A 27,148-nucleotide genomic window follows, 5' to 3' on the forward strand; every position below is an offset into this window, starting at 1 on the left:
TTCTACTGAGTTAGCATTTATCCTATTCTTCATGTCCTCTGTGAGACAAGTGTCTTTGGGTAAGTTGCCACAGAAATACCCAAAGTTTCATGTGGAATTTTGTACGATCATCATTGCATCACCATTTAGGGTTGCTGGAGTATAAAAAAGAGCTCAGCTCTCAACTCAAGGTGGTTCCGATCCCCGCAACTTTTTCTATAACGATATATTTTACACCAAGAGGAGGGGGAGTTCGGCTAGGCCATACAATGGGTAACCTAATTTGGATGCAATCATACCAACTCACACGCACCGGATCCCATTAAATCCCCACAACTTTTAGAAACCCTACAGAAAAACTTTCTTCTTTGAGCTAACATTTTTCACAGAATGAGAGTGATTTATGAGCTTGACTATCAAAACTTGCATATAGACTTGGAGGCCAAGATTCATATTCAGTTTTCTTCAATCTGTTGATGTTGCATTGAAGAAAGCTGTTCATATTTGAATCTGCATTCTGCATCATCTTGCATTCAAACATTTTCACTGGAAACAAGTGCAGAGCTCAGGAAAACAAGATGCCCCAATTTGTGAAGACTGAATCCGCATCTGCTCAAAGAAATTCAAGTTGCAGAGAGGAACAAGATGCTCCTTTAGTTGAGCCTAGGATTTTAGCTTGTGCGTGTGTGTGTGTGTTTATCTCTGTATGAACTTGCTATTTCGCTAGTGGATGGAAATCTTGGGAGTTCCCCCGGTTTTTTACCCAGTTAAAGATTTTCCGGGCACAAATCCTTGTGTGTGAATATCTCTTTTGTGACTCTTGCTTGTTTATGTATGATTGAATTTGCTGTGTAACTATTTCAAGACAATAATGATGCCTCCCATCCCACCACAGAGACGCTGGGTTTCAATGCGGAGAGAGTAAAAAAGCGCAGAGATTTTTCTTCTCCTAATTCCACTCCAAAGCAAAGATTTCTTCCAGATGCAGATTAGATGATCACAGTTAATCCCAAATTCCAACATTAAATAAATTTAAATCATCATTTTACTTTAAGGTTAATGATTTCATTTTTGTTTTGTTTTCAGAGCAATTGTTGGTTAAGTTGCATTTTAAGAAAAGATTATTTAAACTTGATCTTGATCATTAGGGGTAGGTTCGGTTCATTTCGGTTTGATTTACAATAGTTGAAGATGTGAGACTCAAAAAAGCAATTCAAAAAGGTTAAGTCAAAACTGCACAATTAGTATTACATAGATTTATTACACTGAGTTTCCTAAAAACACATCAAGCATTGCTTCATCTCTAAATGGATTGGGGGTGGCTTTGGAGACTATTCTCTCAAGTGTTGTGGATCACATTACTTCAGAAAACCAAGTAAACGCACTGGGAGTGGATTTGGCATTGGAGGAAGGGATGCAGACCATGCAGTTGCGGGTTTTGTACAAGGCTTTGGATTCCATCAGAAACCAAAACAAAAAATGCATCTGAGAATATAAAAGTGGGCAGATGTTTACAATTCTTTTAATGTGATCAGCAGTCGCTACTCAAATGTCTGACCAATCTTGCTTATAACTACAAGCACAAACAAAAGTCAAACAAAGAACTGTTGTTACCTTTATGCATTTGCGTGATCTGGGAGGCGTTTCAAGTCCATTTCAACTTGGTGGATTGTCCACTGCATATTTTCCAATTTCTGCCAGGGGATGTTGATATTAGACTTGCACACGGGTAGCAGGTAAGGTACAACTGTAAGCATTGTTGTTACCTTTATAATATCATGGTACTGCCTTGCAATTGTATCAAAGTGAGGATCAACACCCTGGTACTCCCGGAGACGTGTAACCTGGTTAAAAGAAATATGAATCATAGATTATTAAAGAAAGCCAGCAGGAGAGATGTAGGAAAAAAGTAACAAAATGATGAGGTTAAGTAACTTGTATACATGTCAGAACACTTGGCTTAGCATATCTTAACTATATATTAGCAACTTAAGCATTTTTTATAGACGTCGTGAACATCTTCATGTTCACAATATCTACAATGTCAAGAGCATCAACAACCAGCTCAATATTTTCAAGTAAGCTAAGAAGACCAGAAAGTTATTTTAGGAGCTACCTAGAAAATTTCTACTGCAACCGTACTCTCTAATTTAGGGAGTCATAAGGATCGTGAACCAATAGATATAGATTTTTTATATAAAATCTTGTTAGTAATTAATGTTAGGAGCTCCTTTCTCACTCCCCAGATTTAGGAGCTGCTAGAGCTAGGAGTATGATGGGGTGTGTGATTGGAGATGAATTTTTCCTTTTTATACATTTTAGCTAGGAGCTCATTTAGGGAGACCATAAAGATGCTCTACATAACCAGTAACAAGTGATATAGAAATAAAGGCAGATTGAAAACTTTCTTATCTCATCAAATTCATCAAGAAAATCCAAAAGTCTAACACTAAATAAGTTTGAAGCAACAATTACAGACAAGCAGGCACAATAGACATGAAACACTGCAGTAATCAAGCTAAAAGTAAAATCTTCGGGAAAATACAATATTACAAGAAGCAGCCTACAGTGCTGCTAGAAGGCTGGAATGATTGTTATATCATTATAAATGTCTCTGTTGGGGCCAAGGACCAAAATATCGATAATATCGGCGAAATTATCGTTTTTATGAGACACTGATATTTTCACACGTATCCACTGAAAAATCATCCAAATATCGCGATATTACCGATAATATCGCGATATTTGAGGCTGGCGTGAATTGAAGAAGAACACCTGAGCTTCTACAACTCCGGCCGACTGTAAAAGAGCACCCTAGACTCCAATCTAGGTATCAAAATGAAATACAAGACGAGATGAATGTTTTTATAACTTCCGTTTGCCATAAAACGGTCGGAGGTGTTCAGAAAGTTCCTCGACACTCACGGCCTCGCCGGAAAGTTCCTGGGTTCCACTGTCCTAGCTGCACCGAGAGAAAATGAGAGAAAGACGAGGTTTAGATGGTGATGATGATGCCATTGACGGAGTACTACGAAGGGCGTAGAGGTAATGGGAGATGGAGACGGCGTCGACGAGGCGGAAGACGCGGACGAAGGCGAGGGAGGAGCAGAAGGCCATGTGGGAGAAGGATCGAGAAACTGAGGTCTGTGCGTGGGAGAAGGATCGAGAGATTTGTGTGCCTGTGTGTGTGTGGGAGAAGGGAGAAGGGAGAAGGATCCAGAGAGAGACAAAAGGGAGAAGAGAGAAGGATCGAGAGAGAGACTGAGGTCTCTGTGTGCGTGTGATGTGAGAGTCTCTGACTCTGTGTGTGTGTGGTGGGTGGCGTGTGAGAAAAAAAAAGCATCCAATTAATTCAAAACCCTGACAACTTTTACAAGACAAAAATAACGATGGTTTCATAAAGATTCAAAACCGTGTGCCACGCGTGATATTCTTTCACATTCTCAGAAGTGGAGTATCAGATCATCACACATTTTTTGACCCTTCGAAAATTGAAAAACCTCTACTACACCTTTTCGTTTCTTCTTCTTCCCTTAGCCCTTTCAGAGCCATTCCAGAGTCATTTCAGAGCTTCAAATTGAATAAATGGATCTGCAGCTCGCGCCACTCCAAATTAAATGTTAAATACCTTCTTTCTTTCTCATTTATTCATAGACGGCAAGCTGCAGAGGATCGTCGAGATTTTGCTGCTACGTACGACATCGAAAGTTCCAGATTTGTTACATTTGTATAATTATTATTTTATTGTTGCTCCACGCAGATTCTATTTGGCATTTACAAAAAGGGTTCCATATTTAAGGTAAGTTTACGAACTTATATTTATATTATTGTAATTTATACAACAAAAACAAAAATTGTGTGGACCCGTGCATGTGATCTAAGAACCAAATAATACTTGCATGTTAATTTTTTGAAGTAATTAAGTAATGTTGTATAATTATTCCCTAGAATAATTTTAATATGTTTAATGTTATTTATTATTTTATTATCAAATTGGATTATTATTTATTAATATTAGGTTTTATTATTTTATATTATTTTTATAATTACTTAAATTCTTACAATCATTTTCTTTACTTCCTATTTAATTCTCCTGTAGAATAACTTTACTTCCTATTTAATATGTTTCCGTCACTACTATATTTTTTGGCCAAAAAATAATTACCTAATTTTCATGAAAAATAAATATAGGTACGTTTAAGATATCCAGTGGAGTTACTAAACGTGATCCAGCTTGGGAACATGGAAACCCAATAGACGGAAACAAACATGGCACAATTTGCAAATATTGTGGTCGGGTAATGAAGAGTGGCGGAGTGACACGACTTAAGTAGCATCTTAGTGAATTAGATCCAGGAAATAATGTCCAAAAATGCGATAATGTCCCCCCAGAAGTGAAGGCATTCATCACCACATTATTAAAAATTAAAAAAACAGCATAAGAAAAAGATAACACATGGAATGGAAAATATTCGAGCTGGGCTACGAGGAGAAGTCATTGGTCAAGCGGTTGACAGTGATGATGATGACGATGAGAACGAATGTGATAATGACATGGGACCTGAAGAATGATGCAGTTTCAAACAAGCATTACGTGCCTCCAAACAGTTAGCATGGGAAAGAGAACACATTCATAAAATTCCTAATAAAGCACAAGGTTCCGGGACAAGTGGTGGTGCACAAATGAGACGGGAAGCAAGTGTTAGAGAATCACAACCAACACCACAAATAGCCCCAAGTTTATATAAGTCATCCAAAACACGTCAAAATAGTGTTTGGAGTTATTTCACTGGAGGTAATGTGAAGGAGGGAATGGGTCGTCTAATTAGCAAGTTCTTTATCTATGAAAATGTCCCTGCTGAGAAGGCATCATCACATCATTTCAAAAATATGGTATTGGGATGTTAACAGGCCGGTGTTGGAGTACAACCTCCCATTCCTTATGAGGTAAGAAACAAATATTTGGAAATGGAGTATAAAGACATTGGCGAGTATGTTAACAAGTTGAGGTCAAGGTGGGAAACTAATGGTTGCACAATCATGTGTGACGGATGGACTGCCCGATCAGATTGTCTATCATAAACTTCATGGTATACTCCAAGGGAAAGACAATTTTTTTTAAGTCTGTTGATGCTTCAGACCATATAAAGAACTACAAGTATATTTACAAATTATTGAGGGATGTAATCATAGAGGTGGGAGAGCATAATGTTGTCCAAGTCGTGACCGACAACAGTTCTACATTTGTCAAAGCTGGAAAAAAGTTAATGAAGCATCATAATGTGTTTTGAACATCATGTGCAGCACATTGTATTGATCTCATGTTTGAGGCAATGGGGAAGAGAGAGAATATTGCTACTGTCGTAAAAAGAGTTAGAACGATCACAAATTATATTTACAATCACAGTTGTTTGTTGGCAAAGATGCGTGAATTTTGTAAAGGAGAAATTATTCGTCCAGCTACCACTCGATTCGCCACCAACTATATTGCATTAGACAGCCTACTTAAAAAGAAAGCAGGGTTGAAGCAATTATTCACTAGTAACGATTGGGCCAACCACAATTTAAGCCGCTCAAATGCAGGTCGTATGGTGGAAAGTATAGTGCTTGATCATGCTTTTTGGACTCAATCAGAACATGTGTGCCAAGTGTTTGAACCTCTTTACAAAGTTTTACAAATCGTTGACACATAAATGTATCCTACTATGGGGGCAATATATGAGTTGATGTATGTAGTGAAGGATGACTTGGAAATAAAACATGGTGCAAGGTGATTCATAAAGATAATTGATGACCAAATTATAATACGATTTGCATGCAACAGGTATAAATTATGTCATAATTTGCAATTCATTTCATTAGTTGCATAAGTATTATTTCTTTTATTAGAGTATGTATTTCTTTTAACAACATATTATTTGAATCATCGATACCAATACGGACTCGGTGTTGGAGATGATGGCACCCTTATACGTGATGTACATAATGTATACTCTAAATTAGACCCTGCATCACCAGCAGTTGGCCAATTTGGAAATGAGGTAAACAATTACTTAAATTATAATAATTACATTGTTGGATTAAACTAACACGATTTATTGAATTCAGCTAACATGGTTTAAAGTGCAAGAAGAACTTTTGGAGAACCAACATCAGTTGTTGCTCGAACAAAAATGTCTCTTAGTGAGTGTAAACATATTTCACTATCAATTTATAATAGAATTTGTTGGAGTTATTAGGTTTATCAACATTGTTGTTCATTATAGCTGAATGGTGGATCATGTATGGGACTAATGCACCAACTATGAGAAAGTTAGCAATCAAAGTATTATCACAAACAGCTTCCTCATCTGCTTGTGAAAGAAATTGGAGTACATTTGCACTCATACACACAAAGCAAAGAAATAGGTTGGCTCATAGTCGGTTGGAAAAATTAGTTTATTGCTATTACAGCATGAAGCTTCAAATTCAAGATAAGGAAGCAGAAACAGATCATGTCGACCGTGGTGACCCACTCTATGTGTTTGATATTGTTGTTGAAGATGATACAGAGAGTAACCAACTTTATCAATGGATTAGACCTCTTCATTTAGATGATGATGAAGGCAACCCAGCTCCCAGAGTTGCTGAAAAAGCACGTAATGAAGGAATAAATGTAGAAAGAGTATTAGAGGAGGAGGTGGGATCTAGCAGCGCTGACTTTTTGGAAGAACTTTTGCGCCCAAGACCAAGAAACACTGGAATTCCACCTTCTTCCAATCCTACACAACCACAAGATCATGCTGATACTAATGATAGCTCTACTACAAGATCAGGAGACTCACCTACAACCGGAGGTGGGCATGATGAAGGATATAGTGGAGCTGGAGATAGTGGTGGATATGGAAACTATGTTGGACCATCTCCCGGATTTATGAGCCCCTTCACTAGTGAGGCAAACTTCACGTATGCAACACAGGATGAGGACCATGGCAGTTGGCGGGCAGGACCAGGAATTGATGCGTAGGGAAGGACTATACTCATAGAGAAAGAGGCAAGGGGATTTTGTCAACTCAAGAAAATGACTCGTTATCTATAACTTCGGACTCTGTTGGAGTGGGAAGTAGTAACTATGGTTATACTCATAACCAACCATTTCTCTACCCTTCATATCTCATTCCTGTTGGGATGGAATCGAGCGACTTATGGAAAGAATCTGAGACTCAATCTTCAAATGATTTTTGCTTATGGACAACGTCAACCAATATCGGATCCATATGGATGACATGTTAAAAATTACATGCAAAACTATTTTAGGGATTTATCATTTGATGACTACTCTTCACAATACACTTACTCTACACATAGAGATGATGAAGTTAGTGGAAAATTTGAACCTCATAGGAACTCTATGTGGTACTAAGTCACTCATGTATCTTACCATGCAATATATAAAGTGTAAAATATTGTACTAATTCATTATATATAAATGATTATGGTGTGTTTAAACTTTTTTCATTAATTACTACATATTTTCTACACTCACAATGTTTGCCAGCTCGCAATATAATCAACTTAAATCAGTTAAATCCATCATGCAATGCATTTCCTTCCAATTTTTTGTGATAAACTAATAGATAATTGACTAAATAACATCTTGCAAAGTTTCAATAAAAATTTCCAAGTTTTTTTTACAATTTCCGTGGTTTTTATTCAATTTTTTTCGATATCGATAATATCCTGATATTTCCATCGATATTTCCGTGTTTTTGGACTACCGATATTTCCGATATCATCAATATTTTGCAAATTATGACATAATTTATACATGTTGCATGCAAATCGTGGTATAATTCGATCATCAATTATCTTAATGACCCACTTTGCACCATGTTTTCTTTCCAAGTCATCCTTCACTACACGCATCAACTCATATATTGCCCCCATAGTAGGATACACTTCTGTGTCAACGATTCGTAAAACTTTGTAAAGAGGTTCAAACACTTGGCACACATGTTCTGATTGAGTCCAAAAAGCATGATCAAGCACTATACTTTCCACCATACGACCTGCATTTGAGCGGCTTAAATTGTGGTTGGCCCAATCGTCACTAGTGAATAATTGCTTCAACCCTGCTTTCTTCTTAAGTAGGCTGTCTAATGCAATATAGTTGGTGGCGAATCGAATAGTAGCTGGACGAATAATTTCTCTTTTACAAAATTCACACATCTTTGCCAACAACCAACCGTGATTGTAAATGTAATTTGTGATCGTTCTAGCTCTTTTTACGACAGTAGCAATATTCTCTCTTCCCCATTGCCTCAAATATGAGATCAATACAATGTGCTGCACATGATGTCCAAAACACATTATGATGCTTCATTAACTTTTTTCCAGCTTTGACAAATGCAGAACCGTTGTCGGTCACGACTTGAACAACATTATGCTCTCCCACCTCCATGATTACATCCCTCAATAATTGTAAATATAATTGTAGTTCTTTATATGGTCTGAAGCATCAACAGACTTCAAAAAAATTGTCTTTCCCTTGGAGTATACCATGAAGTTTATGATAGACAATCTGGTCGGACCAGTCCATCCGTCACACATGATTGTGCAACCATTAGTTTCCCACTTTGACCTCAACTTGTTAACATACTCGCCAATGTCTTTATACTCCATGTCCAAATATTTGTTTCTTACCTCATAAGGAGTGGGAGGTTGTACTCCAACACCGGCTTGTTGACATCCCAATACCATATTTTTGAAATGATGTGATGATACCTTCTCAGCAGGGACATTTTCATAGATAAAGAACTTGCTAATTAGACGCCCCATTACCTCCTTCACATTACCTCCAGTGAAATAACTCCAAACACTATTTTGACGTGCTTTAGATGACTTATATAACTTGGGGCTATTGGTGGTGTTGGTTGTGATTCTCTAACACTTGCTCCCCGTCTCATTTGTGCACCACCACTTGTCCCGGAACCTTATGCTCTATTAGGAATTTTATGAAGGTGTTCTCTTTCCCATGCTAACTGTTTGGAGGTACGTAATGCTTGTTTGAAACTGCGTCGTTCTTCAGGTCCCATGTCATTATCACATTCGTCTTCATCGTCATCATCATCACTGTCAACCGCTTGACCAATGACTTCTCCTCGTAACCCAGCTCGAATATTTTCCATTCCATGTGTTATCTTTTCCTTATGTTGTTTTTTATTTTTTAATAATGTGGTGATGAATGCCTTAACTCCGCCTATGTATTTACATTGCCGGTCCCAAGCCCGGATAAAGGAGGAGGGGGAGGGCGTCAGGTAGTCGACAGCCGGCACTCCATGATCACGTCGAATCCTTATGAAAATGAATCCAGAACAAAATCGCGCTAAAGCTAGGGCGTCACCCGTAAGTGGCGCGCTGTGGCCCGAGCACAGTGATAAGTGAGCAAGGGTCGCTGTATCTCCATCGGCACCCGGATGCAGTGTTAAATGAGCAAGGGGGCCGTAGAAACTTCTTTTCGAACGACTCCAATCAAAGTTGTTTGGGAGAATATGCTCCTATCAACTTTACACGGGACACACAAAAGAAGTACTTTGATCCTATTAGACGGGGGAGGGTGAAGAAGCTAGGACAGAAGGGTAGAGTTCAAGAGAGCAAAATGCGTTTAGGAACGTGGAATATAGGAACCTTAACGGGAAAATCTATGGAAGTAGTGGAAGTTATGGTGAGGAGAAGGATAAATATTATGTGCCTACAAGAAACTAAGTGGGTTGGTAGTAAGGCAAAGGATCTAGAAAACTCAGGGTTTAAACTTTGGTATTCGGGCACAAATAGAAAGAGAAACGGTGTTGGCATCATCGTGGACAAGACCTTGACACAAGATGTTGTAGATGTCAAGAGGGTAGGAGATAGAATCATGGCAATCAAGATTGTAATAGGACAAGAACTTATCAATGTGATTAGTGCGTACGCACCTCAAGTAGGGTTGGATACGAGTTCGAAGGAGAAATTTTGGGAAGACCTTGGAGACTTGGTGCAAGGAATTGCTCAGACGGAGAAGCTATTTATAGGAGGAGATTTAAATGGACACGTGGGCAGGGAGACATGCAACTATGGAGGTTTTCATGGTGGCCATGGTTTTGGGGAGAGAAACGAGGATGGGGAAGCTATCTTGGATTTTGCAATGGCATATGATCTCTTCTTAGCCAACACCTTCTTTAAGAAGAGAGAAGAACATGTGATCACCTACAAGAGTGGGTCGTCAAAAACACAAATAGATTTTCTTCTAATGAGGAAAGGGGATCGTATAACTTGTAAGGATTGCAAAGTTATACCAGGAGAGAGCGTGGCTAATCAACATCGCTTGTTGGTGATGGATGTACATATCAAAAGAGTGAGACAAAAGAACAAGACTTGGAAGTGCCCAAGGACTAGATGGTGGAATCTAAAAGAAGAAAAACAAGCCATTTTCAAAGAGAAGGTAATCACCCAATGTGTGTGGGATAGAGAGGGGGAAGCTAGCCAAATGTGGGACTCCATGGCTAGTTGTATCCGAAAAGTAGCAAAAGAGGTATTAGGAGAGTCAAAGGGCTTTGCCCCACACCAAAAGGAATCTTGGTGGTGGAATGAGGAGGTACAAACAAAGGTGAAGGCTAAGAAGGAATGTTGTAAAGCCTTATACAAGGAGAGGACCGATGAAAATGGTGAAAGGTATAGAAAAGCGAAGCAAGAGGCGAAGAAAGCTGTCAGAGAAGCTAAGTTAGCGGCTTACGACGATATGTATAAACGACTAGATACCAAAGAAGGAGAGTTGGATATCTATAAACTAGCTAGAGCAAGGGAAAAGAAGACAAGGGACCTAAACCAAGTGAGGTGCATCAAGGATGAGGATGGAAAGGTTCTTGCTACAGAGAACGCGGTTAAAGACAGATGGAGAGGTTATTTTCATAATCTTTTCAATGAAGGACATGAAATGAGTGCTTCTTTAGGGGAGTTGAGTAACTCAGAAGAGTGTAGAAACTACTCTTTTTATCGTCGAATCCGGAAGGAAGAAGTGGTTGTAGCTTTGAAGAAGATGAAGCATAGAAAAGCAGTAGGCCCAGACGATATACCAATCGAAGTGTGGAAAGTTTTGGGAGAGACAGGTATAACATGGCTCACTGACCTTTTCAATAGGATTTTGAAAACGAAGAAGATGCCAAATGAGTGGCGAACGAGCACTTTGGTGCCTATCTACAAGAATAAGGGCGACGTACAAAATTGCATGAACTATAGGGGTATTAAGCTAATGAGTCATACAATGAAGCTCTGGGAGAGAGTCATCGAGCATAGATTGAGGCAAGAGACACGGGTTTCGGACAACCAATTCGGGTTCATGCCAGGGCGCTCAACCATGGAGGCAATCTATCTCTTACGAAGATTGATGGAAAGATATAGAGATGGGAAAAAGGATTTACACATGGTCTTTATAGATTTGGAAAAAGCGTATGATAGGGTCCCAAGAGACATTCTTTGGAGGATTTTAGAGAAGAAAGGAGTACGAGTAGTATATATCCAAGCTATAAAGGATATGTATGAAGGAGCAAAGACTGCCGTAAGAACTCATGAAGGACAAACCGAAAGCTTTCCCATAACTGTAGGATTACATCAAGGCTCATCCTTAAGTCCTTACCTTTTTGCGTTGGTAATGGATGAGTTAACAGGACATATTCAAGATGATATTCCTTGGTGTATGCTTTTCGCAGACGATATAGTGTTGATAGATGAAACTCAGGAAGGGGTAAATGCAAAGCTTAACCTTTGGAGAGAAGTGTTGGAATCTAAAGGTCTTCGCCTAAGCCGATCAAAGACAGAATATATGGAGTGCAAGTTCAGTGCAAATGGAGGCCAAAACGAGTTAGGGGTGAGGATCGGAGATCAAGAAATACCAAAGAGCGACCGTTTTCGTTACCTAGGATCTATCTTGCAAAAGAACGGAGAATTAGATGGAGATCTCAACCATAGAATACAAGCTGGATGGATGAAGTGGAAGAGTGCATCTGGCGTGTTGTGTGACCGCCGTATGCCACTGAAGCTCAAGGGAAAATTTTATAGGACGGCAATAAGGCCGGCGATGCTGTATGGCACAGAATGTTGGGCGGTGAAGCATCAACACGTACACAAAATGGGTGTAGCGGAGATGAGGATGCTTCGTTGGATGTGTGGGCACACGAGAAAGGATAAGATTAGGAATGAGGATATCCGGGGTAAAGTAGGAGTAGCCGAAATTGAAGGAAAGATGAGAGAAAATCGGTTACGGTGGTTTGGACATGTGCAAAGAAGGCCTACTGACGCTCCGATTAGAAGATGCGACTATGGGACAGAGGTTCAGGGCCGAAGGGGTAGAGGAAGACCTAGGAAAACTTTGGAAGAAACTCTAAGAAAAGACTTAGAGTACTTGGATCTAACGAAGGACATGACACAGGACCGAGCACAATGGCGTTCTAAGATTCATATAGCCGATCCCACTCAGTGACTTGGATTTTCGAAGTCTCCAACCGAGAAGTTTTCCTCACTCGGAAAATTAAGGGAACACTACCCCAACCTACATGCTCCACTCAGAAAGCTTCAACATACAAGTTTCAACAAAAGAAAATTCAAAGAACTTAGCGAAGAAGGCTTTGGTGTATTTAACACAATACGTTGAAATGAAGAAAAGCTTATTTATTGATATCCCCGATAAGCTACAAATATGTACATATACATGAGTCAAAATAAACAAACAAGATGGAGCCTTCACAAAGGTTGCTTAGGAGAAGTCTCAGCAGTCGGTAGAGCCTCAGAAAGAGAAGGCATCGGAGGGGGATCATTCGGAGCCTCAGTACTGGACAGAACCCTAGAAGGAGGAGGCATCAGAGGTTGATCATTTGGAGCTTCATTACGCGTTACAGCCCCAGAAGACGAAGGCAATAAATGCCTTTGGAACAAACCCACAAATCTCTGATGATCAAGTAAAACCTGACCATCAGTTTCCTTCATCTGGTCAAGCTTCCTCTTCATGTTTGTAGCATAGTCATGTGCGAGCCGGTGCAACTGTTTATTCTCATGCTTGAGCCCTCTAATCTCCTGTTTGAGACTCATCACTTCGGCCGCCAATGATTCAACTTGGCGGGTTCGAGCAAATAGGCGTTGGGCCATATTAGACACAGAACCTGCACACTGAACACTGAGAGCCAGCGAATCCTTAACAGCTAACTCATCAGACCGTTTGGAAAGTAGTCTGTTATCTTTGGGAGTGAGAAGGTTCCTGGCCACCACCGCAGCGGTCATATCATTCTTCATCACGGAATCCCCAACGGTAAGAGGACCAGTAGGGGAGACGAAGGATGGGCGCCATATGTTGTCTGGAGAAGGCGGGGCTGCCTCTTCAACAAGGTTCAAGTCAAAACGACGGTCGGAGGGGCCAGACATTTTCAAAGGTGTTGAAGAGAGAAGAGGTCGGACAAATCAAAATCTTAGAAGTGCAAGAATGGAGCTTCTACTGGTGGAGATTCAAGTGTGCTTTGGAACTTAATGCTAGCCCCTATAAAAAGCTGCACTCGACGGAGCTTCAGACATCGAAGAGGCGCCTGCTCAGAAATCGAAGAGGCGTTTGCTTTCTCAAAAGCTGGGCTGCTTAGAGACCACGAGGGTTGATCGCATAAATCGAAGAGGTGTTTGCTTTCTCAAAAGTTGGGCTGCTCAAAGACCACGAAAGTCGATCTCAGAAATCGAAGAGGCGCTCGCTTTCTCAAAAGCTGGGCTCCTCAGAGACCACGAGGGCTGATCTCAGAAATCGAAGAGGCACCTACTTTTCCAGCCTTGTCAGCACCTGTCACACGCACACTCAGCTTTGCGGAAATTATGGGTATTCTGTCGAAGACTTCTGGGGAAGTAGAAAACACATGAATCTTACTGTCCAATCACCCACTTCCCACACGCAACAATAGCTCATGGGTACCACAGATAACTTTGCCAAAGTTCTCTGCCAAAGTTGAGCACGTGAAGCTTGCAGCTCCCACTACATCGCTCTGACCAAGAAGGGTAAAAGAATAGCAAAGAAACAGCACTAACAAAGTTTAGACCCATAAATTTTGAAGGTCTAGCTACCATATTATTACCCACAAGGGTAAAGGAACAGTACCACTGCTGGATAATTGGAAAGTCCCTGTGTGTCAACCTCTGTGCCTCGTGGCAAGGTAGACTAGCAAACATGCCCAACCTTTACTCACATTCGAGAAAACACTCCCAATAAGATTGCTTGCTCCAAAATCGATGAGGCACCGTCCTCCGAATCTCGAGAGCCAGACTCCCAACATGACTACTTTCTCAAAAATCGAAGAGATGGTAAAGGAACAGTACCATTGCTGGATAATTGGAAAGTCCCTGTGTGTCAACCTCTGTGCTTCGTGGCAAGGTAGACTAGCAAACATGCCCAACCTTTACTCACATTCGAGAAAACAGTCCCAACAAGATTGCTTGCTCCAAAATCGAAGAGGCACCGCCCTCCGAATCTCGAGAGCCAGACTCCCAACATGATTACTTTCTAAAAAATCGAAGAGACACTGCTCCCCGAATCTCAAGAGCCAGACCCCCAACATGATTGCTTTCTCAAAAATCGAAGAGGCATCGTTCTCCGAATCAATCGAAGAGGCGCTCGCTTTCTCAAAAGCTGGGCTGCTCAGAGACCACGAGGGCCGATCTCAGAAATTGAAGAGGCACCTACTTTTCTAGCCTTGTCAGCACCTGTCACACGCACACTCAGCTTTGCGGAAATTATGGGCATTCTGTCGAAGACTTCTGGTGAAGTAGAAAGCACATGAATCTTACTGTTCAATCATCCACTTCCCACACGCAACAATAGCTCATGGGTACCACAGATAACTTTGCCAAAGTCTCTGCCAAAGTTGAGCACGTGAAGCTTGCAGCTCCCACTACATCGCTCTGACCAAGAAAGGTAAAAGAATAGCAAAGAAACAGCACTAACAAAGTTTAGACACATAAATTTTGAAGGTCTAGCTACCATATTATTACCCACAAGGGTAAAGGCACAGTACCACTGCTGGATAATTGGAAAGTCCCTGTGTGTCAACCTCCGTGCTTCGTGGCAAGGTAGACTAGCAAACATGCCCAACCTTTACTCACATCCGAGAAAATACTCCCAACAAGATTGCTTACTCCAAAATCGAAGAGGCACCGCCCTCCGAATCTCGAGAGCCAGACTCCCAACATGATTACTTTCTCAAAAATCGAAGAGACACTGCTCCCCGAATCTCGAGAGCCAGACCCCCAGCATGATTGCTTTCTCAAAAATCGAAGAAGCATCGTTCTCCGAATCTCGAGAGCCAGATACCACATACCACTTTTCAAAGTGCTCTAACAGAGTTAAAACATGTGAAGCTGGCAGCCCCCACTACCGTGCTATGACCAAGCAGGGTAAAGGAATAACATTACTACTTGTTGTTAGGGAGACTCCTATATATGTCGACCTCCATCCCCAACGGACAGGCATACCTGCAAAAATGCTCAACCCTTCCTCATATCTGAGAGGGCACTCCCAACGAAGCCTTTCGAAATATTCTGCTTTCTTTTCCCCCGATAATACCTCTGCAAACAAGTTATACTAGAGCAAGAATATCTCATATCATCAGGGTTAAAAGCAAGAGTATCTCATATCATGCTTTTCCCTGTCTTTTCCTTTGGCCTTGTTTTTACCTGCAAGACAAGGAGAAAGAGAGCAATCAGTCAGCACTTGAAATCAAGCTCCCAGCCAGGAACTGACTGCCTGGAACCCCTTACCTGATTACTTACCTGGCATTGCTCTCGAGTACTCATCTTCAATAGCTTATGTTTCCAGGGAAGATACCGCATCTGCTTGAGGAACAGATAGGGCAAGTGCGAAGGATACAAGGAAGCATGTGGAGACAAGCGGAACAGCACACGTGCCGATACTTCCATTACTCTGTCAAAAGCAAAAGTATCCCATATCAGCAGGGTCGAACGTACTCTAGATTTGATGGACTTGTTTTGACCCTCAAATTCTTCAGTCGGCCTTATACTCTGGAGGAAACCAGAAAACCCTCCAGCTCAGTTCAAGAATAAGCCTGTGGAAAGTTACTTCTTCAAAAGCAAAAGTATCCCATATCATCTCTTCTCATTTTTCTTCTCTTTATCCTTCATGCTGCTGCAAGATGGGGAGAAGGTGAACAATCAGCCGGAGCTCTGATTGCTTACCTTGTCTGTCACCTCTTTCAGCAGATTCCCTAGCTCGGCGACTTGGGGGACTCCTACTACATGGTTTGTATCGCGCTTGACCAAGCCTGAAACTACAAGTAAGCTTCAAGTGAAATTGATACATTACCTTGTGCATCTCCACCAGTTAAAGATACCACCCCTGGATGGAGGAAGAGTACTTCCAGAGAAGCTGCCACATCTACCTATGAGACAGATAAGGCAAGTCAAGATGATACCACACTCCGATACTTAGAAGTTTCGTGATTACGAGATCATTCTCCCACAATATTTCCTAATGTCATTTGTACTCTAATGTCATTTGTACTAAATCATTCACTTGTACTCACTAAAGGAGAGCTTGAACCTATGTACTTGTGTAAACCCTTCACAATTAATGAGAACTCTTCTATTCCGTGGACGTAGCCAATCTGGGTGAACCACGTATATCTTGTGTTTGCTTTCCTATCTCTATCCATTTATATACTTATCCACACTAATGATCGGAGCAATCTAGCGAAGATCACAAAAAGCGACCGTTTTCGCTACCTAGGATCTATCTTGCAAGAGAACGGAGAATTAGATGGAGATCTCAACCATAGAATACGAGCTGGATGGATGAAGTGTAAGAGTGCATCCGGCATGTTGTGTGACCGTCGTAGGCCACTGAAGCTCAAGGGAAAACTTTATAGGACGGCAATAAGGCCAGCGATGTTGTATGACACAGAATGTTGGACGGTGAAACATCAACACGTACACAAAATGGGTGTAGCGGAGATGAGGATGCTTCGTGGGATGTGTGGGCACACGAGAAAGGATAAGATTGAGAATGAGGATATCCGAGGTAAAGTAGGAGTAGCCGAAATTGAAGGAAAGATGAGAGAAAATCGGTTCCGGTGTTTTGGACATGTGCAAAGAAGGCCGACTGACGCTCTGGTTCGAAGATGTGACTACGGGACAGAGGTTCAGGGCCGAAGGAGTAGAAGAAGACCTAGGAAAACTTTGGAAGAGACTCTAAGAAAAGGCTTAGAGTACTTGGATCTAACGGAGGACATGACACAAAACCGAGCGCAATGGCGTTCTAGGATTCATATAGCCGACCCCACTTAGTGGGAAAAGGCTTTGTTGTTGTTGTTGTTGTGGTGATGAATGCCTTCACTTCTGGGGGGACATTATTGAATCATTGGACATTATTTCCTGAATCTAATCCACTAAGATGGTACTTAAGTCGTGTCACTCCGCCACTCTTCATTACCCGACCACAATATTTGCAAATTGTGCCATGTTTGTTTCCGTCTATTGGGTCTCCATATTCCCAACTTGGATCACGTTTAGTAACTCCACTGGACATCTTAAACGTACCTATATTTATTTTTCACAAAAATTAGGCAATTATTTTTTGGCCAAAAAATATAGTATTGACGAAAACATATTAAATAGGAAGTAAAGAAAATAGGAAGTAAAGTTATTCTACAGAAGAATTAAATAGGAAGTATTAAATAGGAAGTAAAGAAAATGATTGTAAGAATTTAAGTAATTATAAAAATAATATGGAATAATAAAACCTAATATTAATGAATAATAATTCAATTTGATAATAAAATAACAAATAACATTAAACATATTAAAATTATTCTAGGGAATAATTATACAACATTACTTAATTACTTCAAAAAATTAAAATGCAAGTATTATTTGGTTCTTAGATCACATGGACGGATCCACACAAATTTTTTTGTTGTTGTATCAATTACAATAATATAAATATAAGTTCGTAAACTTACCTTAAATATGGAACCCTTTGTGTAAAGGCCAAATAGAATCTACCTGGAGCAACAATAAAATAATAATTACACATGTAACAAATCTAGAACTTTCGATGTCATACGTAGCAGCAAAACCTCGACGATCCTCTGCAGCTTGCCATCTATGAATAAATGAGAGAGAAAGAAGGTATTTAACATTTAATTTGGAGTGGCGCAAGCTGCAGATCCATTTATTCAATTTGAAGCTCTGAAATGGCTCTGGAATGGATTTGGAATGACTCTGAAATGGCTAAGGGAAGAAGAAGAAACGAAAAGGTGTAATAGAGGTTTTTCAATTTTCAAATGGTCAAAAAATGTGTGATGATCTGATACTCCACTTCTGAGAATGTGAAAGAATATCACGTGTGGCACACGGTTTTGAATCTTTATGAAACTATCGTTATTTTTGTCTCGTCAAAAATTGTACAAGTTGTAAAAGTTGTCAGGGTTTTGAATTATTTGGATGCTCTTTTTTTCTCACACGCCACCCACCACACACACACACACACAATCAGAGACTCTCACATCACACGCCACCACACACGCACACAGAGACCTCAGTCTCTCTCTCTCTATCCTTCTCTCTTCTCCCCTCAGTCTCTCTCTGGATCCTTCTCTCTTTTCCCTTCTCCCTTCTCCCATACACACACAGAGATCTCTCAATCCTTCTCTCTTCTCTCTTCTCCCACACACACGCACAGAGACTTCAGTCTCTCGATCCTTCTCCCACATGGCCTTCTGCTCGCCTTCCTCCTTGTCCGCGTCTTCCACCTCGTCAGTGCCGTCTCCATCTCCCGTGACCTCTACGCCCTCTACACCCTTCGTAGTACTCCGTCGAAGGCATCATCATCACCATCTAAACCTCGTCTTTCTCTCCCTTTCTTTCGGTGCAGCTAGGACAGTGGAACCCAGGAACTCTCCGGCGAGGCCGTGAGTGTCGAGGAACTTTTCGAACACCTCCGACCGTTTCACGACAAACGAAAGTTATAAAAACATTCCTCTCATCTTGTATTTCATTTTAATACCTAGATCAGAGTCTAGGGTGCTCTTTTACAGTCGGCCGGAGCTGTAGAAGCTCCGGCGTTCTTCTCCGATTCGCACCAGCCTCAAATATTGCGATATTATCGGTAATATCGCGATATTATAGATAATATCGCGATATTTGGACGATTTTTCAGTGGATACGTGTGAAAATATTGGTATCTCACAAAAACGATAATATCGGCGATATTTCGCCGATATTATCGATATTTTGGTCCTTGGTTGGGGCACATATATATAAAAGCAACTCATGAAAGCATGAACATAAACCACATAGGAAATAAGAGACATATGAATTAGAAGATCATACCGCTTTATTATATGCAATAGAAGCTTCTTCTGTAGCTTCAAGAAGATATTTCCTACAAATGAGTTAAAAAATTATTAAAATAACCTCGAACCAGTAAGCCACACATACTTTCAAATAATCATCGATAGGTACCTTATTTTATGTAGGGCCGGTATTGATTCCTTAGTATAAGTTTCCAGAAGGAGAACATGCTCTAGGACCCTGAAATAAAATGAAGCACTCCAGCGATTATAGTCATGACATACAATTAATTAATTTATTTTTTTTATCTCAATAAACGGAAACCACAAGTACAGCCAGTGGTGACTGATGAATGTTGTCTGTTTGCACAAGAAGCATCACAAAGAACATACTTCATAAACATATAGGAAATTACAAGTTAAGCAACATTGATGCCAGAAATACACATTTATAGTATGGAAAACCACCAACGAACCTCAATTTTGCACTCATGGTCTCACACCTTTTGCACAGCCATGTTTTTTGCAGTCCATCCTATAAATTATTAATTATAATAAAGGTTCAAGAATGCTCAATAAAATGGAATACTGAATCATAGAGAAAAGACACTTGAAAAAAAAAAAAAAAAAAGCTGAAGGGATATTGTTTGTGTTATTGAAAACACATCAACCATCAGCATTATTGGAAGCTTACATATTTATGTTGATGTTGCAACTTCAAATCTCTGACCAGCTTGATAAGCACTCCCAGTATCTGCTCCAGGACCTAGGTTTTGCAAAAACACAACCTTATAAATAAATGAAAAAACCATATCGTCACAAAACAAAATGCTCTGGTATGTAACTTCAAAAACATGAAACAATGTTTTTTAATTTATATCCGTACATTATAATATTCAGCAAATTTTCTATCTGCAGAATATAGATCTTCCCGCAGAGCTGTTTCCTCCCTTTCCATATCCTCAATTATCAACTTTACCCTGATAAAGTCATTAGAAAGGCGGAACAAATTATGGATCACACTATTAGCAGAATATTAGAACAGTAAAAAGGTCGTACCCAGTGCACAAGGCTCCCGCTTTACGCAGGGTCTGGGAGAGGTGAATGTCGGCTAGCCTTACCCCCATTTATGGAGAGGCTGCTCCCAAGTCTCGAACCCGAGACCTACCGCTAATGGGCGAAGGCACTTGCCATCGCACCAAGTGCGACCTCTTAGAATATTAGAACAGTGGTTCTAGAAATTTATAGATTCACCACAAGCTTTGGTTTATCAAAGCACTGCACATAAGCAAAGAGCAGGAAGTATGGAAGCTTTTGCCACTCACATTATGTTCAGTCTCTAAAATAATAGTGTTAAACATGAGTCAACCATTAATCTTGAGAATGAAATATAAATATTTTAGTAAAAAGGAAAAAGCAATACTCATGTTGAGCCATTGAGTAGTTAAGCATTTTCTTTAAAATTTAAATGCACCTACTCCAATCTTCTACTTGCTTATGTAACAGACTATTGTACATGTCAAATAAGATTCCAAGCATCATTAAAAAGCATCTTTCCCCATGTGAAAAGGAATTCTCATACAACCAACACCGTATCAAGAGCGTAACTCAAACCTTTCTGGAAGCCGAGAACTTGAATTTTGATGCCCAGATGACGAGTCTGCAGCAACAAAGCAGTGTCAATGCCTTTAACCATTAGCATTTATGCATGGGTAAGCATATAATAATTTTACCATTAACTTTAGATATTAGCAAACTCAATCACCACATGCCCCCTGCTGGAAAGAGAATATCATCACACAAATTTTTGCATTAGAACAGTCAATCTGGATATTCTCTCTCCAGAATATATATGAAGCAAAATGGAAATATGCCTCTGATCGACACTATGACACAAAAGACAGTTGAGAGAGAGAGAGAGAGAGAGACCAATGTCATCCATTACAAAGGAAAGCAAAATGGAAATATGCCTCTGATCGACACTTTGACACAAAAGACAGTTGAGAGAGAGAGAGAGAGAGAGAGAGAGACCAATGTCATCCATTACAAAGGAATCAGCTAGCTTATCACATTTAGCTTTTAGACGAGCTTCAATCTCTTGGGAAAGACACAACTGGTATTCTGTCATATCCTGTAGTTGAAACATTGCAGATGTATCTCAATTTCCAATAAATAAGGGACAGCTTCGCCAAGGTTAGATCTTTTTGCTATGACATTACAAACAAGTAAAAGTAACAGATTCTATAAAGAAAAGATATTTTTGGTTGGAGAAAATAAAACATAAGTAAATAAAATGAAAATAAAGAAAGTGAACTATTGCCAGAACCATAATGTAGTTTGTACCGTTGACAATGGTGTTTGTTGGAGCTGTGTTTGCCATAAATATGCAGGTGTAATTCCAAGAAAGCAATTGGGAACACCTCCAACCCCAGGTTCTAGAGTATCAGTACCACTAAGAGAAAGATTGTTGTTTGCGGCACCAGCAGTGCTAGTCACAGTATTATAATTTGTTGAGTTGGAGCTTGAGCTGACCGTAACACTGGTACTAGTACTTTCTAGAGAACTGCGTGACATTGTGCTACATTTTTCAATTTCTTCCTCATGAATTTCGCCATCTTTGGAGATGAGAGGCAGCCTTAGTCTTTGAGCTGCTTCTGAAACGATCATACGATGCTCTAATGTCTCGTACAACTGATATGGACAGGTTCACCCGTTTTAGACAATTTAATAACTCAGTTATAGAATAGAATACTGAGGGTGTTGAGCAACTAAAGAAGATTGAGTTGTCTTTTTGACATTTAATGATAATGAAATATACAAATCTATTACTTTTGATATCTTTTAAGCTAACGGTTAAATAAAAGTTAATGATTTTGCATGAACATCCATATCACTAATGTGAAATCATATGGAGACTGTGGTCTTTACATGGGAGTTAAATGGCATCCTTCTACAGATTCATTTGATGCAGAAACTAATAGAAAAGAAGATAATTAACTGAAATGAGATTCCTATTTAAAATTCAAGATACTAAGAACTTGTTCAGAATTAGGATCAGAAGGGCCAAATCATGACTTGAGTAAACTTAATGTAAAATGCATCTCAAAAACAAAAACAAAAAGCAGGACAAAGGGTTTGTCGAACTGAAACCACCTGAGGAGGGTTCTTCCAGCCCAACTGCAGATATAAACCTTGCACATCTCGAATGCCTCCAAGGTTAACCACTGAAACTGCTTGTTGATACTCCTCCACCATTGCACTTGCCTCACTATACAATGCCTACGTCAAAATCCAAACCCACCACCCAAACACACACACACACACACACACGCACATTGCAAAATCAATGCCAGATAAAAACAACCAGTTCAATCAACACAAACCTAAAAATTAAACAGAAGTACCATGGCTTCCAAGTAACGCAATCTTTCCCGGGACATTTCCTCCCTTGCCTGCAGAAACAGTCAACATTTTGTAAAAACCAAATCAATTGTAAATTGTGTAAAGGATCTGCAGCCACATTGCTTTTTATGGTTTGCAGCCACATTTTCTAGGCAACCAAACAAGGCAGGAAAATGTATATGTATATGTGTATGTATATATAGATATATATATATATATATAGAGAGAGAGAGAGAGAGAGTACGAGTTGGAGGTCGAGGTAGGCAGATTTGGAGACGAGAGAACCATCGGAAGCCAAGCAGTGGCGCTCCAGCTGATCAATGACTTGGGTCAAATCCGATGGCAGGTTTTGCCCTTGTTGTTGTTGCAGTCCCTTCGCCATTTTCCTAAGCTTTTGCTATTCGCCCCCACTCGTTCCCCAAAACGTCGTCGTCGTCTTCTACTTTTTCGTTCTTGAGGATTCCACTCAACAGTCACAGTCTCACGGGAGTTCAAGATCCCAGGCCGGCCGACCTTTCAACGACTGCTAGCAGAATTTAATTACCAAAACACCCTCGTCTTCGACGAAGTCGTTTCTCTTGACAATTTAATACAAAAAAGAAAGCGAAAAACAACCATATCCGATCCAAATATGAAGAGATTAACGAAAAAGAGTAAACTGTCATTTAACCCCCTGAACTATCACGTGAGTTTCAATTTCCCCCCTAAACTATTTTTTTAGCCAATTGACCCCCTAAACTGTGTTAAAGTGGCCAATTAACCCCCTACCGTTAAGTATCTTTAACTCCATCCAATTTTCTGTTAGAAAGTGTCATGTGCTTGGCACATGACCACCTTTTTACATTTTATGTCTAAATCTTTACAAAGAAAACATATATAACAAATATTAAAAAAAAAAAACTTACAAACCCTAAACTTAATCATTTAAAATAATAGAAAAGGTAAGGCTTTTTATATTAACACCCCACAAAATGTTGAATGCACCTCATATTAAAATTTAATATTAAATGACTTATTTACTCCACTATGAAATGACAATTTTGACCTTATTAGGTTTTAAAAAAAAAAATTATAATTACACCCTAAATCACTTTTAGCGTATTATTTATCTTCTTAACTATCAAAACCCTCTCATCCTCCATTGTTGAACAAAATCCTAACCAATGAAACTACAAATATGTTGATTGAGAAAAATTGTTTTTGACGAATGAAACACGAAATCGATGTTTCTGAAGCTTCACATGAGATAAGACTTCACATTTTTCATTGTTTTAGTGATTTCGATGATATCGATAATTATTTAATCTTGCGTTTGCTGCATTATTTTTCAATATGAACCCTAAAAGATGAATATGAATATGAATATGAATATATAAGTTTAAATAATGCAGCAAACGCAAGATTAAATAATTATCGATGTCATCGAAATCACTAAAACAATGAAAAATGTGAAGTCTTACCTCATGTGAAGCTTCAAAAACATCGATTTCGTGTTTCATTCGTCAAAAACAATTTTTCTCAATCAACATGTTTGTAATTTCATTGGTTAGAGTTTTGTTCAACAATGTAGGATGAGAGGGTTTTGATAGTTGAGAAGATAAATAATACGCTAAAAATGATTTGGGGTGTATTTATAATTTTTTTTTAAACCTAATAAGGTCAAAATTGTCATTACATAAATAAGTCATTTAATATTAAATTTTAATATGGGGTGCATTCAATATTTTATGGGGTGTTAATATAAAAAGCCTTACCTTTTCTATTATTTTGAATGATTAAGTTTAGGGTTTGTATGTTTTTTTTTTTTAATATTTGTTTTATATGTTTTCTTTGTAAAGATTTAGACATAAAATGTAAAAAGGTGGTCATGTGCCAAGCACATGACACTTTCTAACAGAAAATTGGATGGAGTTAAAGATACTTAACGGTAGGGGGTTAATTGGCCACTTTAACATAGTTTAGGGGGTCAATTGGCTGAAAAAATAGTTCAGGGGGGAAATTGAAACTCACGTGATAGTTCAGGGGGTTAAATGACAGTTTACTCTAACGAAAAAATTTCGGTATTATTTATTTTAATGAAAAATTATATTTTTACATTAAAAATTTAATGCTGATACTATTTACTTTACCGTTAATTAAAAGGTTAAATTGTAAGGAGATTAGGTCATATCCAATACAAAGAGTTAAAGGTTCAAAAGCCAAAAAATGATTTGATTTGTTCAAAAACTCATCTCCAACTAATAGATAGGCTATAATTTTATAAAGCTCACCAAGCCATTATTTGGCCAAAGGGGTATCAGGTTAGCCAACCGTAGACCCCCCCTCTTAGCCCTTTTTTTTGGACCCAGCTCCTCAATTGCAATAATTAATTCAAATTCAATGACTAGATTTGAAAACATCCAAAACGGTAGTTCAATTAAATTAACTAATAAATTTAAAGTATAAACTGAAAACTAATAAATTATTGAAGGGGAAATGTTTAGCCCCTTCAGTTAGAGATGATATATGAGTATAGCCTGACACTGTTTATTTAAAAATAATTTTTTTTGTAGGGCTATAATTCTGAACAAGGCTATACTTAGCTCTTTCAGTTGGAGATGACTTTAGTTTTGGTCCTTGTAACCCTAATATTGATCATCCAAAATACCTTAAATTGCCGTTGAAAACTTCAAAATTTACAATTAAACTAAATGAAGTTAAATTAATGGGTGGTTTATGGTTGACTTATATTTTATTTTTAAATAGTTTTTTTGTGACAAAAAAAAATTATTTAAATAAAAAACTTAATTTTCTAAAATTTTCAAATCATAATAAAAACTTAATTTAACATGCAAAGGTCAATTGTCACACGCGTAAGTATGTGGTAAGAGGCTAGTTAAGTTGAAGTTAAAAAAGAAATTTTAGTAAAAAATAAGTAAACGATAAAAATGAAACAATCAAAATTGTTTTTGGGTTATGGTCTTTGGCGCTTGTGTTATTTTTATTAAATGTTTTTCTATTAATTTTAGAGTGCTATTAAGCCTCATCCCATTGTTCTATTTTGTCACGGCCCGTCTCGAAATTCATTTATCAGTAGTGTAAAATGACAGCTTTATCCCTGGACAGGAAAATGGTAGTGTGTATGTGTGACATATTGAGACTTAGAGGTTGTTATGTGGTCTTGGATTGGTGACCACGTGGATCACACACACACCACACTTACTCCTTCTCTCTTCTTCCCATGCTCTCTCTCTCATCTCTCAGACTCACTCTCTCATTCTTCTTGTACGAACAAACACCAAGGACTTCTCAAACCTCACAGATCGAGGAAGAAAATGGTACCATTGTGTTCGTGAGGACCCTACGAGTTCAAAGGTATCAATTTCAGGTAAGGAAACCTTCGATTTCACATGGAAACCCTAGCCCCGATTTTGGTCACTATTCATGTGGACGTAAATATGTTGGTTTCAGGGAATTTCAAGCTCATAGAGAGTTTTAGGAGGTCCTAAGGAGGCTCGGGGTGGTTTGTTGGATAAATTTGGACGTCGGGATAGCTAGTTTCGAAGTTTACCGGATTATCGAGCTTCCTCAGGTAAATTCTAGTGGATTTCAAGGCTTAAAAATGGTATAACGTGATTCTACATGTTGTTAGCTTTCCAATTGTTCAAATTTCATGAAAATGGTGCAAAAATGAAGAAGTTAGGATGATTTAAGTATTTTTCCAGAAACCAGCGAAGTCACCGGCGATCGGCGACTCGCCGGAGAAGACAAAGAATAATCCGTCAGTTTTGACGGAATATGCTGACGTCATCAGTTAGTTTGGACGGTTACCGTTGGGTTTTAACGGAATATTCCTAACGGCAGTTAGGGAATCCGTCAAGATTCCCTGCGCGTGGCAGTGTGTTTTGCCATGCACTCGCCAGCGCGTGGGGGTGCGTGAAGTTTCCAAAACATTTTTTGAAAATTTAGGGATGATCCTAAGGTTGTGTAGGTCACTGTGGTATATTCATATACCCAATTTAAGCTATGTATGAGAAGTTATTAGCTAGTTTTGTCTATGTGCTTTAAAATAACGTTTTTATAGTTAATTCGCATATATGTGAGACTTATCCCAAGGACGAACGTATCCACGGGCGACTCGGGGGTTACGACCCGTCGACATACCAGTGAGTAGGCTTTTGATTTTCAATATATATTTATATACTTGATATTTTCCCAGAAATATGTGTTTAAATAATAGTATGCCATAAATGCCATGCATATAAGTTTATAATTCATACGTGAATTGGTATGTGATGCTTTATATATATAAATGTGGTGCTGTGAACGCTCAGGTAAGCTCAGGTAAGTTGGGTTTGGTTATGTGAATCATCGATGATATGATATGTGATTGAATAATGTTGAGTAGGGGTGGGTTCGATTCAAATCGGTTCGGTTTTTTGCCA

At 39.1% G+C, this 27,148-nt stretch overlaps 1 protein-coding gene across 7 annotated transcripts; it reads right to left on the bottom strand.

Annotated features, from left to right (window-relative positions):
• Positions 1-1,100: 1,100 nt before the first annotated feature.
• Positions 1,101-23,318, bottom strand: LOC103443814 (AUGMIN subunit 4-like). Of its 7 annotated transcripts, none has more exons than XM_029108360.2 (14): positions 22,969-23,318; positions 22,727-22,774; positions 22,476-22,601; positions 21,666-22,013; positions 21,354-21,453; positions 20,937-20,982; positions 20,209-20,302; positions 20,017-20,088; positions 19,799-19,857; positions 19,495-19,563; positions 19,363-19,414; positions 1,746-1,823; positions 1,594-1,673; positions 1,101-1,464 (listed from the first exon to the last, which is right to left on the bottom strand). In XM_029108360.2, exons 1-13 carry the CDS (start codon positions 23,104-23,106, stop codon positions 1,596-1,598), a joined length of 1,308 nt encoding a protein of 435 aa, XP_028964193.2. In that variant the 5' UTR covers positions 23,107-23,318; the 3' UTR covers positions 1,101-1,464; positions 1,594-1,595. The 7 variants fall into 7 exon arrangements, 5 of the variants coding, with proteins under 5 accessions (XP_028964193.2, XP_070660884.1, XP_070660886.1 ...); XM_070804783.1 differs by having other exon boundaries at positions 21,252-21,453; positions 22,969-23,290; XM_070804785.1 differs by having other exon boundaries at positions 21,252-21,453; positions 22,476-22,590; positions 22,969-23,283.
• Between the last annotated feature and the right edge of the window lie 3,830 nt (positions 23,319-27,148).

This window comes from Malus domestica, chromosome 09 (assembly GCF_042453785.1).
Source record: "Malus domestica chromosome 09, GDT2T_hap1".
In the NCBI taxonomy this organism is placed as follows: Eukaryota; Viridiplantae; Streptophyta; class Magnoliopsida; order Rosales; family Rosaceae; genus Malus; species Malus domestica.

Bases quoted from the DNA above. Each gene is read 5' to 3' on its own strand.
- LOC103443814 (XM_070804783.1), bottom strand. From the start codon at position 23,106: ATGGCGAAGGGACTGCAACAACAACAAGGGCAAAACCTGCCATCGGAT. The intron at 19,858-20,016 runs GTAAGCTTCCAA...AATAATTTATAG, and splicing joins TGCAACATCAACATAAATAT to GATGGACTGCAAAAAACATG. The intron at 1,824-19,362 runs GTATGATCTTCT...TCTTTTAACCAG, and splicing joins CTATTGCATATAATAAAGCG to GTTACACGTCTCCGGGAGTA.